At 32.9% G+C, this 16,524-nt stretch overlaps 1 protein-coding gene across 1 annotated transcript in view; it reads right to left on the bottom strand.

The window, feature by feature from the left end:
- Positions 1 to 16,524, bottom strand: part of LOC124531744 — a 90,958-nt gene that overhangs the window by 15,062 nt on the left and 59,372 nt on the right. The window contains exon 3 of the mRNA XM_047106257.1: positions 10,771 to 10,985. Within this exon, the coding sequence (XP_046962213.1) occupies positions 10,771 to 10,985 (215 nt within the window). The remainder of the gene's footprint in view (positions 1 to 10,770; positions 10,986 to 16,524) is intronic.

Below are 16,524 nucleotides of genomic sequence, written 5' to 3'. Positions count from 1 at the left end.
GCTGTATTTTCACGTCTAATCAAAATCGTTTTAGGTAGTTTAGATAATGACATAGCTACATATCTCGATGACGTCATGCTACCTACATCATCTATTGGTGACGGTCTTAAATTACTAGATAATGTATTAAAGCTCTTATCAGAAGCGAATTTGAAACTGAATCTCGGCAAATGTTCGTTTCTAAAGAAAAGCATTAATTACTTAGGTCATGAGATAACTGCAGGCACAGTGCGACCAGGACAGGCTAAGATTAGTTGCGTAGCTGAATATAGGAGACCTCGAAACGTACATGAAGTAAGACAGTTTATAGGCCTATCATCATATTTTAGGAAATTTATTCGCGGTTTCGCTGAAATAGCTAGACCTCTCACGCAGTTAACAAAAAAAGATGTTCCATGGACGTGGGGCTCTACCCAAGAAACTGCATTTCAAACGTTAAAAGACCGTCTTGTCGAGAGACCAGTGTTAGGTATATATGATAGGAATGCTCGCACGGAGCTTCATACCGATGCTAGTAAGCTAGGGCTAGGAGGTATCCTCTTGCAATACCAAAGCGATGGCATCTTAAAACCAATTGCATATTTCAGTAGGGTGACGAGTAAGGAAGAACAGTTCTACCATAGTTATGAGCTGGAGACATTAGCAGTTGTAGATTCCCTGAAGCGCTTTAGAGTCTATCTCGTAGGGATTCCCGTTACTGTAGTGACAGATTGTGCCGCATTACGGACAACTCTAGTAAAAAAAGACCTAATCCCCCGTATAGCCCGCTGGTGGCTCTCAATCCAAGACTATGATCTACAAATCGAGTATCGATCTGGTGATCGAATGAGACACGTTGATGCCCTGAGTAGGAATCCAGTACAGGATCATGTCCTATTAATAGATAACTCTGATTGGCTTGTGACGTTACAATTGCAAGACGAAAATATTCAGTCTCTTTTAACTCAGCTACGAAATGGTACAGACAATAAAAACATTATTGCTAACTATGCTTTAAAAGAAAACATTCTCTATAGAAAAACTTTTAACGGGGACCGTTTCGTTATACCTAAGTTGGCAAAATGGGGATTGTTACAAAAATTTCATGACCAGATAGGACATGTTGGTTTTGACAAATGCGAAAAAACTATTAAGGCACAATTTTGGTTCGAGGGTATGACAAGATTTATTCGAAAATATATTAAGTCATGTCTTCAATGTGCTTACGGCAAAGGGGACCACGGCAAATTGCAGGGTGAACTGCATCCAATTGAAAAGGTGGCTATCCCAATGCACACGCTACACGTTGACCATTTAGGCCCATTTGTAAAGACACGTAAAGGAAACGCATATATACTAGTTGTCATAGATTCGTTCACAAAGTTCGTATTTGCAAAACCTGTTAAAAGCTGTAATTCCATAGAAACTATAAAACAATTAAAAGATATTATTTCGCAGTTTGGAAATCCTCACAGGATTATTACAGATAGAGGCAAGGCGTTTACTAGTCGATATTTCAAACAATTTTCAGAAGAAATGCAATTTAAACATATTTTGAACGCCATTGCCAGTCCTAGGTCGAACGGCCAGGTGGAACGGGTAAATCGAACCTTGATTAATGGATTAAATACAATGTCTAATAGCGAATGCACCTGGGATGACCACCTAATTGATATAGTTTGGGGCATTAATAACACTCCTCATGCAATTACTGGTTTTGCTCCTTTTAAGTTATTATTTGGGCATTCCAACTCGCGCTTACCGGCATACCCTAGTGGGGAACCCAATGACTTCGAAAGCCAGGCAAAAGCGTTAGAAGAAAGGCGAAACGCGGCTAAATTGCGTATTGACAAACATATGACACTAATGAAGGATAGGTTTGATCGATCTCATAAAAAGTGCATTAAGTACTCAGTGGGACAATTGGTACTTTGGAAGGGGGGAATAACCAGAGAAAGCACTAATATAACTAGGAAACTTAATGGGTTATATACAGGACCCTATAGAGTAAGCAAAGCAGAACACTCGTTAGATCGCTACACAATATGTAGTATTAAAGGCATGAAAGGTTATCGAAAATTTACGGCTGTTGTTCGCGGTGAAGTCCTCCGACCTTACAATTCTTCCATTCCCGATGATAGCAGCGGCAGTGACCATGAGGTTGATAGGGACGACTTGATAGATTTATTAGAAAGTTAATTAATAATCATATATGTTAGTGAATAAATAAATATGTTAAAATTTATTTTATTATTACAAAGTTATGAGATTTATAAAACAAAACTTGTGTAGAACAAATATTGTATTGAGAAAAATAAACTGTTATACAAAATATTTATCTATTCTTTCTATCAATTATCCGATAAAAAAAAGCGAACTACTTTAGGATAGAGGTTGTATAAATTACATTAAATTAAAGCTGTGTGATGTAGAACAAATAAAAGCTGTGTGATATAGGACAAATAAAAGCTGTGTGATGTAGGATAAATTAAAGCTGTGTGATGTAGAACAAATAAAAGCTGTGTGATATAGGACAAATAAAAGCTGTGTGATGTAGGATAAATTGAAGCTGTATGATGTAGATCAAATAAAAGCTGTGTGATGTAGGACAAATAAAAGCTGTGTGATGGAGGATAAATAAAAGCTGTGTGATATAGGATAAATAAAAACTGTGTGAGCTAAGACAAACGAGGACTGTGTGAAGGAGGATGAATAAAAGTTGTGTTATCCAAGATAAATAAAAGTTGTATACTTAAAATTAGATAATACAAGATTTAATTACGGCTTAGACATGTCAATTTCAGGTGCCGTACAGCAGTGACAAACCAGGTGGCAATAGCAGCGCTGATCGCCGTGGGACACGGCATACGCAGGATGGCCGAATGTTATCAATTAGTACTTCCGGTCCTACATATACGGCTACATCTTGATGATTATTTATAAGTATAGACTAAAACTTTTGTTCAACAATTTAATTAGTAATTTCATAATCAAATAAATAGTTGATTCATATTTGTTTATACTTGGAACATTTTATTATATATTATTCTATTTATTAATGGCGCCTTCTGCTTGTCAGCTTCCGGCGCAATTAATAAATAGTGCTTGTTATTTATATTTTCTCAAATTATGTCGATTAATCAATGCTATAATAATTTAGTTTTATTATGTATAATGTAAGGATTAAACTACTAGAATCTTATTTTACTGATCTGGCTAGGTTATCTGCTGCTTATCAACTTCCGGTGTAATATATTAAATCTTTAATATTTAATGTTACATAATCCTGTTTTATTAAATAATATTTGTCCGTAAATAATCATTAGAATAATTAAGATAAACAATGTTTAATATTATCTTTTAAGTTTGTGAATTTAGTATTAAATTAGGTCAAGATGTTTTTGTATAAATACCGCCAGTTTTAAATATATCGGGAATTGCTATTGTAACCGTTGTAACAAGCATTACAAGTGTTTTCCTATATAACGTATCGTCATTTTCGCCGCCACCCTGATAACCCACCTTCTATACAGACTAAGTTGTCGATGTCAAGTCACTAGAGTGATAATTTAAGCAATGTAAAATGTAGCAAAATGTGTCTGAATAAAGGCTTATTTATTTATTTATTAAAGTGAAACTAAGATATACAAATATATATTGTTTTGATTGACCTATAAGTGATTTTAAATTAATGTGATTGATGGAGATTATTGAAAATTTCATTTCTGATAATTCAAAGATTTAAGAAATAGAATAATATTCGCGAAACTACTGATCCCATTAGGCTACAAGGATGGAGTGTATGAACATTGTACACAATTCATAAAGTAAACAAAAATCACAAATTTTTCATGAACTTGTATTTGTAACTTATTAGTGTTTACAACTTATGTGTTGTCGTGAAGGAAAACATCGTAATGAAACCTATATTTGTCATTTGTTTTGAAAACTTTAATTAAATTGGCAGAGAACTCTCATAAATCACTAAGTTACAAATATATTTAGTTTCAACATGAAATTTAACAATGTTCTGGTATGTAGGTGGTTTTATGGGAACAGTAATATTTAGCTGGAGAAGTCAGCAGGAGACAGAATCTTATATGTCACTTTCTCTCTCTCTCTCTAATAAGCTACATATTAAGGCGAGCTTTGCAAAGATTTGTTGGCCAATGGAAAAAAGTGTTCGTGCGAATTCATTGCAATGTTCTAGAGTTTAACTACATGGAAAAAGTCCTAAAAGTATCTGTTTCTAAAAACTGCTAATATATTACTAAAAGATATTTATAACATAATTTTCATAATGCCCGTTATTACTCGTGTTCGTATTCAGCTTAAAATTCAGATAATTCGTATATGATAGTCTATTTGAGCTTTACAACTAATTTTAGAATGATTTATTAACATAAACAAAATTATATTTCAACTTCTCACGGTAAATAGCGGAGTCAGTTATACTCGTAGAGTAATGTTTTTGTGTATTTTAGTCGGTAAGGGTTAAACGTTGCAACTAATTGGAGGAAAGTCGGAATAGCTTTTTATACAAGTTTGTTTACGCGTCTGCCTCTTCACTCCGTAATATCCGCTGGTTGTGTGAAAAGTGCTGCCGAGATCTAAGTAAACGGATGAACTCTCAATTGTATTAATTAATAATGTGACCTCTAAAGGCTCTTTATTGTTCATCTATTCCAGAATACACCGACAATTTGTAAAAGGATACTATTATCTCACAGCTCTACTGAAGCAGCTACACATTCGATTTTAACAGGGTTATATAATTATGTTGTGTAAAATTACTTAATATATAAATATTCGTGTAACGCAATCCATTGTGCATTCTAAAAGGTACACGAAGGGAAAGTGAAGCCTTTTAAATAAGTAAATAAGGTGTGCACGGTGGAGTGACGACTTATGCAAGACGGCTGGCAGGAGCTGGATGCGATTAGCCCAAGAACGATCTTAGTGGCGTGCAATTGGAAAGGCCTATTTCCAGCAGTGGACGGAAATGGGCTGATGGATTGGTTTGGATTGGAAATAAGGTGTCAAATTATACATTACATTCAAATATAATCAAATGTATAAACAATGTTAAAATCTAATAAAGCAAGGGATCGTTTATAAATATTAACTTTAAATATTATGTAGTAGGGTTGCTGAGGATTCCTCTTCCGCTTCCTCATAGTGCGAAAGTTCCGCAATAGTTTGGGTTCCTCAACCGATACCACGTCCTCATAAATAAAAATTCAAAATCCTCTTCCGCTATCGCTTCCTCAAAATTTAAGAGCAATTTATGAGGAATCTGAAGCTGTAGTAGACACATCCTGCCTGGTAATATTGTAGATTCTATCTTAGCCGAAACACTAGCCTCTGAACCAAATAGTAACGATGGAAATGAAAGTTTAGTTTAGCTTTTTATAGTTTTTTTTTGTGTGCTTTTGTTGTGTATGTTATTGAACTCCTTCATAGCTGCTGGACCGATTTTGATAATCCTTTATTGTGTGTTTTGAAAATAGTTTAACAATTTTTAGTGTATGTATGTTATGTACAGACAGGACAAGGGCTTTTCGGTTGGGTCAGCTAGTAGCCACTTCCTTATCCGCATACATCTTTCTCGAAAAATATCCTCAACCTCTAAATTTGCGCGTGACAATTCCTCTTCCTTTTCCTCATAATCACTTCCTCAACAACCCTATTATGTAGAGCAAACAAAGTTATTTACGCAAATATTCGTATAATGTTTTTTTTAAAGCAGTGAATTACCGTCGAATTTCGACCACACGGCGACTAGTATTTACCTACAAAAACATTTTTATTTCGTTTCAGTATTATGACTGAGTTTCAAGAACTGTATCCTAAATCTATGTGTGTGTTTCTTTTATCTAAATTAGTCTGATCTTTCACCTACCTTTCCTTACTTACAATAAACAGGCTGTTCGGGCAATCTTAACGGGTTGGGTTTCTCAATAAACTTACTGATAACAGCGCATTCAAACTCTTCAGATTTATAATAAGATACTTATATCGAACAATAATTAATTTAATAAATGTTAAGGTTGTGGTTAAGGATTTATATATATGTAACATATTTTCATAGGAATATCATAATAGGATACATAGTTTGACTGACGTAAAAAACATAAAGTTTTTTTTTATGGAATACGTTGGCGGACGAGCATATGGGCCACCTGATGGTAAGAGGTCACCATCACCCATAGACAATGACGCTGTAAGCAATACTAACTATTCCTTACATCGTCAATGCGCCACCTACCTTGGGAACTAAGATGCTATGTCCCTTGTGCCTGTAGTTACACTGTGAGCCAGTGTAACTACAGGCTCACCCTTCAAACCGGAACACAACAATACTGCGTACTGTTGTTTAGCGGTAAAATATCTGATGAGTGGGTGGTTCCTACCCAGGAGGGCTTGCACAAAGCCCTACCACTAAGTTACGTAACTAACTGATGGTAATATTCGTGTATTATATCACTTCATAAACCATATCTAAATTTAGATATAGCTTGTTTAAGAGGTAAACTATAATCAACTCAACTACTTACATATATCTACTCTCATTTGACTTTCAACGTTCCGGCGACAACTTCGATGCTTAAAACACATTATTTTCTTAAGTCCATAAGTTCAAGTTTTTAATCCAATTTTCGAAATGTCAGTTAGTAAGCGGAGTTTTTTAGGTATTCGGTCATTTGTATATTCGATTGAATAGCGAATACTTAAAAACGAAATAAGAAAAAATACATAAATACTGGAATTATATTTTGTAACTTATTTATTAATGCAGAATAACTAGTTTTTTGGTGAATTTTCTCTCTTGTTATATTGAAAATATCAATGGAATGTATTACATATTATTTTTGCTAAGTAATAAAATCTATAACAAATAATTAATCTACTACGTACTTAACACGTAGTTTAGTTATGACAAAATAATTGTAAATTATGTACACTGAATTAATATTTTTGTTTTATGATTTACAATAACAAAAGTTAATGAGTCAGAAGTGCAGAATAATGACGTTTTTCGAATTATTGCGGTTTCCGAGGCAATTGTCAAACGGGCGTTCAATATTTCGGCCGCGCAACGTGCGAATGACCTAATATACTTCTGCAATGAACAGTATACTAGTTGTAACGTAACTGTCTTTCGTGGAAATCACTGTAAATATAGCTGACATTTTTAAAAATTCGACGTCAAACGATATTGTCGGATTTAAGATATTAGAATTTATCGATTTGATACAGCTTTTGCCGTAATACTATAGGAAAAAAAATGTCAGTGACCTCTCTTATTAATAAGAATCAGTTGCATGTTGAAATGTCTATATAATCAGAAAAAAATTAAACCATCAATTATTGGACAAAGTTTTTGATGAATTATTTCAAGCCGCATTCAGAATATTATTTGTTTAATAGGGATTAAAAATGAATGTTAATACGTTGTTTATTTAGGATTAGTATTTGTGTAATCGTGGTAATACCGGCAGTTTAAATTGTTACCGGTACATTGTATTTCATAATCAGTAATTTATATTATTTAGTTTCAATTATTTAATGTAAATGTTTAATGATTTTTAGTTAAACACCGAGTTTTCTCTTTCATTTTTAATTTGACATTCGAAAGGAGACAACTAATATTATAAAATAATTAAGATGTAATTTTGTGAGTCCTGAGGAATGACAAAAGATAGTTTTTTTAATTTACCCTTTAAGGGGATAAAATGGAGATGATGGCCAGTGTGCTATAGGTAAAGATTTACAAATATCACAGAAGCAACGCCAGTAGTTCAGCTAGTTAATAATAAATAAATTGACGATACTATATAAATATTATCAAAGTACATACATTATAATAATGTTCTCGGAAAATAGGGGGCAATTCACAAGCCAGGGTATATCCATAGTAACAATAATGTGTGCGTCGCAGATGTCGTCTATAGCTTTATTTGATGCTTAAAAGATTTACAATATGGTCTTCAGTACGCTTGTGTGAAGTAGATGGAGTGGCGGCGACTGGATTAGCGTTGGTCACGGGTTAACAGCCGTCATTGAAAAATAATGGGATTATCAAACAATATACAAAGAGAATGATCGATTTTTAAAGAGTAAAATGTGGTACCGTCGTTTCTTCTGATTTACCACAACACAAATGCTTTAGCTACTTTACATTGGTATCAGAGTAATGTATGTGGTGTTGTCCAATATTTACTTTAAAAAAAAACTTTGTCTCAGAACTTTGTGTAAACCCGAATGGGTAAATATCACCCACTTATTGCAAATTTTACCGACAAACGACAATACTTAGCTTACTTATTTCGTGATCCGGTTCGATTAAAAACAAGCTATTTTATATGAACTTAAGATAATTACAATTAGTTATAAAATATTATCTGAGTTTGAAACGATGTCTTATCCATCTAATATGTATTTCAATTGGTATTGTACTAAATAAATTAAAAAACATCAAACAAAACAAACAACAGCCTTCAAATTCCCACTGCTGGGCTAAAGGCCTCCTCTCTCATTTAGGAGAAGGTTTGGAACATATTCCACCACGCTGTTCCAATGCGTGTTGGTGGAATACACATGTGGCAGAATTTCTATGAAATTTGTCACATGCAGATTTCCTCACGATGTTTTCCTACACCGCTGAGCACGAGATGAATTATAAAGACAAATTAAGCACATGAATCAGCGGTGGGCTTGAACCTGCAATCATCGGTTAAGATGCACGCGTTCTAGCCACTGGGCCATCTCGACTGAAAATAAAGTCATGTTTTATGATATTATCAATATATTTAATGACATTTTAATGCACAATAATGTGTGGCGCTATATGTGGTAAGCTGGTCCCGAGCGGTTTGCGCAAAGCGCAAAACAAATAAAGTTATTCGATATTCTGATTTAGGTAAGCGAAGGATAAGTAATAATTGCCTTCTGAGCGGAACACAAAAATACTAAGTATTCTCCTTTGGTGTTAGAACATTAATGACCAACTAAGCAGACGGGTTTGCACAAATGCAGCGACCAAGTAAAATTAATTTAGAAAATTCGATCATATTTATCATTACATTAGCGCTTTGTTTTTGTAATCGTGATCCTGATACTCGAGGCTAATTTCATCCAGAACAGGTTTCCTCGTGATGTTTTCCCTTAATGTCGGATATGAACTGAATTATAAACACAAGTTCTCCATATGTAATCTAGTGCGTTTAGATTTAAAACTACGATCGTCGTTCACAGGATCATCACGACTCTCATATAGGCCTTAAGTATCTTAGAATAGAATTCAGTAAAATCTTATTTCAGCTGTAATTAAGCTCTTTTATTGTTGAGAAACCTTAATAACTTGGAATGTTCTTGATGCAACGTACCAAGAACGCACCATGCTGCCTAATTACTGATCTGATCATAATTATGTGACCTAAATAATTGTATATTCAGTGTGATTATTAAAGTACTAGAGTCTTACGTAAAAAAATATTTCCAATTGAACACTGCAAAAAGTCATGTGTTACTACGTTTTTTAGGGATTCCGTAGGTCCGAATGAAAAACGGAAATCTTATAGAAACGGTCGTGTGTCGGTATTTTAATATCAACTGCATCGATTAAGTATATATATATAATATATAGTTAAGGAAATTATTTAGATATTCGATTAAGTTGAAATTTTGTACACATAAGAATTTCTTTGACCCCAAATTGTACGTGCGACGTAAATGAATTTAAAGTACGGGTCGCTTTGGGATGGGAAAATAAAAAAAAAAAAGTTTTGCAAAACTGTACCGTGTTTGTGTGTAAGGTGTGTGTATGGTATGTGTGTGTGTGTGGTGTTTTATGGTACTCAAAAATATTTGTATAATTTTAATATTTTTATTATGGAATGTATGGAAGAAAATGTCTACATCATTAGGTTTGTTTTAAGTAACTAGGCTAGTAGATGTCATGTTCATCGCACATCGAGTGTTCCCCTCATCAAAAAGACCTCTCGAACTTGCTCGATTTTTGTTTATTGAAGAATATGTTCATATATTTCGTTTATTTGAACGTTATATTATTCGTAACCATAAAAATGGCAGAGTCAACAAAGTGATGACATACAATAATAACACATAAGGAAATGTCATGGCGTTGTGTACAATATTTACATATGACCTTTTGCAATTACAGTCGCTATTTTTATTCGAAACCATATTTATTCCTGTTTAAGAAATATAAAATTGCTTTTGTAAATGTACTTATGTAAATGAATATTTTATTAAGCTTTAAATAAAACATTAAAATTAAAGCCAATTTATTTAAAAAAAAAAAAACATTACGTAATTTTAGAGTGTCATACACTAAGGGCCTTGTCCGCAATGCAATGACACTGGGTTCGTTCATATATTATGTGTTACTTGATTGACATAATAAAGTAGTGGGAATTAGCCATAAGTCTTATTTTATGGCTTACAAGAAAACCCGGCTTCGCTTGGGTAAAATTAATACAAATTAAAATTCAATTTACTAATTACTGTACCCAAACTTTATTCAGAACACACTTTCTGAATGCACCCATAAACGTTAAACATGGCCGCCCGTGAACTGTCACGCCATTGAATTTCATGAAATACCGAAACATCTCGATTATACGAATATGCGGATAAATATAATTATGCATAGGTTTCGATCTATCATCATAGTCCTGCTCTAAATTTTTAATATGTATATAAAGTAACTCCTTTTTAGTCTTAACAAATCTTTTAACTTTTTATAATTTATAAAACCATCATTACCTCTACATCAACTCCAGGCAGCAAAAATTTTCTTCTCGGTTCGACATCGCGCGGAACATGTCTAAAGAATTCTTTGCCGTCCTTGTACCATTTGACGGAGTACAAAATGTCGGTGGGGCTGAGTCGCCAGCGACATGACAGCGACGGCCTCGTGCCCAGGGGCACGTGCGTCGGCACCCGGAGCTCCAACAGCTCTAAGCTTGTCACGGTGTACTCTGAAACAATACATATACACATATATTATTGCTAAGGCCTTATGCCCGTCTGTATAATAGGGGTCTTCTATAGATACTAATACTAAGAAGTAGTATAGTTTAGTTGTGTAATGACGAGGTAAGGGATGATTATTATGTCTGACGGAACTGCTCAGCTTCGAGTGGCCACCTGTCCTACCTACCTACTAAAAAGAAATTAAAAATATATTAATAATATTAATATAAAATATCTGCGTCGTAATTAAAATTTAAATTCTTGTACAAAAATGTTATCTGTATGCAAACACGCTTGCAGCTATTTAAGTATTTTGTATAGTCGTGTTTTTATTTGGCGGGAGGTAGCATGTTATGTAGGCAAAAATCCATTAAACGCCACGTCAAATAATTTCCCATGTGACGTTCGCTCGCGGCCCGTAAAAGAGGCACTATTGCCCTCGCCCAGCAGTGGATAATATTACTTTACGACACGCGGGCGGAGCGCAAATGTAAGTAAATTGGCGAATAAAGACACTTGCGGGCGAATTTCACGGCACACAATATTGTCCATACTATGCGAACAATTTCATATCAGGTATATTCAAGTCATAAATTTAAGATCGGCAGCGAAAATTGTTTAATCTTACTATTTAAAAAGATAATAGTGTTCATTTGATACCTTCCTATATTATATTAAACACCCGTCACCTCTATATCAAATGGGGTGAATAAGATTTCCTAACAGACGTATTCATTAGCTAATATAACTTGATGGTAGGCATTCGTCTGGTTAGGTACCTACCTTCTAATCGCATATCTATCTATATCTATATCAATACTTAGCATTGTTATGATTCGGTTTGAAAACTTAGAGAACTATAGGTATAGTGTGATTTTCAGGACACACTCGGGACATTGGATCTGTTTCCATGGTAACGTATTGTTTAAATGAGAAATTATATTTCTTAAAGTGGCAACGTATTTCACTTTACATCAAGTGGCCGTATAGTTTGCCTAAATATTTTAAAAATAAAATAATATTAAATCAGGTCATACAATTGGTCTTACTATATATAATAACTTCATAGTTTGTGTGCATGCATGTGACCAGCAGTCGTCATACTTGACTTTTCGACAAGCTCTTATTTAACTTCAACTTAAGTCACTACAAGTTAATATGGGTAGGTGTGGGAACTCTTGTGACTAAGTTTTAAGTTACACCACGTCGAAAGAGCTGAGATACTGTAAACACTTTTGGCGACAGTACAATAGTATTTTAATTAATTTAATTTATTATTATTATTTCATAATATGAGGTTATAGATTCTATTGTATTTTGTTTAATTTTAAATAAACATCACCTCAGATGTTACGCATTTGTTGTTGATAAATTGTGTTAGACAATTTTGAAGGTGGGTAAAACTATATTTTGACAGTAAGCTGTCAAAATATAGTTACGACATTATTACTTGTATAATCTGTGCCTGTTTGGCCTTTAAAATAATAATTGTATTACGCTTCGTTATATGCATATAAGTTATAAGTAATTTATTATCAATGATATTAATTTTACGTAAACTAATTCAATACTTATTTAAAATAATCACTGAGAAGAGCTAAACTAAGTATCAGTAAACTCGACGGTGAATCATAAACACAGGAACCAAAGAAACTAAACTAAACTTATAGCACTAAGCTTCAAACTCCTAGTCTATAAATCCTACCTGGGGTTAAGTATTATTTTTATTAATAATCTTGTTTATAAAATTCCTCAGAGACATTACATTTGTATCTTAACTTAAATATGAATCGAAACATAATAAATTTCAGTTTAAAAAAATCCAACACAATTATAAATAGATTATAAATAAAATCAATAATTTATTCAAAAAAATAAACCGTCTTAAATTAAATTACAAATAGCTAGTAAACTAATGAAAAAAAAATATATCCATGAAACTACTAGACTGATTTTAATGAAACTTGCGCTGTTCTCGAAGTTGAAGTGTGTGGGTGAAATTAGGTTAAAACAATCATCTCAATAGGATTTTTACTTTCGAAGAAATTATTGGACATACGCAAATTAAGCGCTTACATATATACATATACCAAACTGATAACCTTGATACTTTAGAAATCGGTAAAAAAAGTTTAGGTTTTTAAAACGTAGTTTTATTTGAGTTAAATGCTTGTATAACATAATTGGAGGAAATAAGTCGTTTATTATCTATTCCAAACGAAGAAGGAATGAAGATAAATAAACCTTAGTTTTACATATTCCATGAGATTTTTCTAATGGCTTCTTTGATTAATAGATCTTTATTTATAATACAAGGTTTTTCCACTTAACTATTTATATTCAATTTAATTTTACGTCCGAAGTTCCGATAAGAGTTTTGTGGACGTTAAAAATGCAAATCCGTAATGAATATTATGGATGATTAAAGCTTTTAGCCAATGATATTGCGTCAATTCAATGTCAATTATTGTATATTTGGATTATGTCTTCTTGGGATAGATTATTCGTTGAAATTTGCCGGCTTTTCACAATTAATTTTCATTGTGAATCGGTGGTATCTTTAAAGTAATTACTAAGTAGTTTATAACAACAATAACAACAGCCTGTAAATTTCCCACCGCTGGGCTAAGACCTCCTCTCCCCTTGAGAAGGTTTGGAACATATTCCACTACGCTGTTCCAATGCGGTTTGGTGGAATACAAAATTTGGCAGAGTTTCTATGAAATTAGACACATGCAGGTTTCCTCGCTATGTGTTCCTGATTAATTAAAAACACAAATTAAGCACATGAATATCCATCATCGTTTTAGATGGACGCGTTCTAACCAATGAGCCATCTCGGCTCTAAGTACATTGTTAAACGATAATTTAAAAGTTCTTGTACGAGCCAGTATTTTAAAATTGTGTATTATATGTTTTCCGGTTGGATTTGAATTATAATAATACAGGGTTAGTATTATTTCTCAGAAAATATTGTCACAACTCTGTATGTTTTATTTATTTCTCGTGACCGTCAGCTCGGGACGCAAATTTGTCACGTTTCGCTCGAAATCTGAGCGCATTGGGCTTACATAGGTTTTATATGACGCAACACTCTTGTAAAAACGCTAGAATATATATTTTTTATGCAAATATTTGTTGCTTTCTTTGATTTGAACATATTAAATATTTTTATTATGTCTGTTGTGTTTTTTTGTCCTAAATTGCCATCTACTGAATGTCAGATATTATCATTTATAATATTTGACACTGTAACTACTAAGGGTATATCTTATGCCATATTCATAGCTTTATATTTATAAGATACAGTAAAATCATGCAGGATTGAACCACGAGACTAGTTGAGGGCATAATTATTTTTCAATCATTTCTTAGAATTTGGAGCGTTTAAAGAAGACATAAAAAGGGTATGTTTTTCCGTTTTCGTTCGTGGTTGAAATTCGCGTAACTTAAATGCTATACAAATAAATTGTTGCCAGGTAAAATATGAGTTGTTTATCTCTATTATATAATAAATAATAATAAATCGTTTTACTCATGAAGGCGTGTGTTTCCACGGATAATTGAATGATAATATAAAATAAACAAATATCTAATTCCTATCTCTTTGCTGTGCTACTACTACTTTACTGTTTAGCAGTCTGACGCATACTAATCTTAGGTACATCTTGCACACACATACTTATACTAATACTCATGTATCGTCGCTCACTCATTCTAATGCAGGCCAATAATAATTTAACCAGGACGGGCGCGCCTTCACGATTGTATATATCTTGAATCTTGTACAACTTTTATAAAAGTAATCATATTTGACAATCTCTTAAACTTGACAGCGTTAATTATTCCAGGAACTCATTATTAGAATATAATATTGATTATTAGAAGGGTCGTATACATTCGTTTCTAACTTGTCTTATTATCATTTAAAATATATATATATTGTTTTATATAGAGCATTAATAAAATAATATAAATTAAACTTGTTGGTAGAGTTTTGTGTAAGCCTGTCAGGTACCCACTTATCACATATCTTACAACCAAATAGTACTCAGTACTCACTAACTACAGGCATAAGGGATATACAATGTTTGTATCCAGGTTGATGCCGTATCGCTGTGGTAAGAAATATTTAATATTTCCTATCACCTACTATTAAGTAGCTCAATAGCTAATCCGTCCACCTAGCAGAAAATTTATCAAACTGAATAGTTAATACTTATACCAGATAGTAAAATATAAAGCAACCACTTGTCACAATCACATAACAATAATGCTAATTTTAAACCAACCGATGACAAGCAAATGTCATGTTACTTCTGAGTTAGTTTTCTTAATGACGATGTATGAAAACTCCTTACAATATAACCTCTATATATAATATTAAAGTGAACAAAGTCGCATTACGTTGAACATTTTCTTGATAAGCGTACTTCTCATTTTCTTTTTTATAAAATTGCACCCGCGCGAAGGCGGGCCTCCTCTTGTTATAATTTAAGTAGTTGCGCTTCTTAATTTATCCGTTTTAGATTTGACGTGTCAAGCGTAAAATTATTATTTATTTATTATTGAAGATAAACAGTTATAAATCATATAAAAAAGATATGGAATGAAAATTGATGGTAGCGGTTTGTGTGAGCCCGTCTGGGTTGGTACCTCCCACTCATCATTCTGACGCCAAATAACAGTACTCAGTATTGTTGTGTTCCGGTTTGAAGGGTGAGTGATCCAGTGTAACTACAGGCACAAGGAACATAACATATTAGTTCCCATGGTTGGTGGAGTGTTGACGATGTAAGGATTTGTTAATATTTCTTACAGCGTCATTGTCTATGGGTGATGGTGACCACTTACCATCAGGTGGCCCATATACTTGTCAGCCAACCTATACCATAAAAAATAAAATCACAAATCAATCGAGTCTACAAATAAGTAAAACATAATTAGTAAGGACAGATTGTTGTGCCATTAACAGTTTAAATATTAATTTATAAACAAATAAAAATAATTAAGTAATTAAAATTTCATCCAATAGGACGAAATTAGTATTGTACGATTAAAAAAAATGAGGTAATTATGGTTAAGTTCTTAATTATTTTTACATTATATGTGTATTTTTAGTATATATATGTTTCTTATTTAAAATGCTTTATTGCGCAAAACATGGTAATATATAAAACATTAGATATATATGTATATACATACATCTCTCACAGATAACCTTTGGTGATAGGAGCTTAGAACGAAAACAGATAAGTGAAGAAAAATATATAGAAAAAAGATAAAAAGTATAATATAATAAATAATACTTATATTGAGGTATAAAAATAAACTACACATAACTACACCCCAATAATACACACATACAAATATATCAAAATATATATACATAGTTATAAACTACATATATTATTATAGATAGGTAATAGTTTCTCAAACGATGCTTAAATATTGCCAAGGATCTAGACTGCCGTATATGAGTTGTTAGTGCATTCCAGAGTTTGACGGTTTTCACAGTGAAAGAGTTACCGTAGGTTTGTGTCC

The sequence above is a fragment of the Vanessa cardui genome, chromosome 8 (genome assembly GCF_905220365.1).
Source record: "Vanessa cardui chromosome 8, ilVanCard2.1, whole genome shotgun sequence".
NCBI classification, from domain to species: Eukaryota; Metazoa; Arthropoda; class Insecta; order Lepidoptera; family Nymphalidae; genus Vanessa; species Vanessa cardui.
This window is presented reverse-complemented; position numbering and strand designations above follow the sequence as displayed.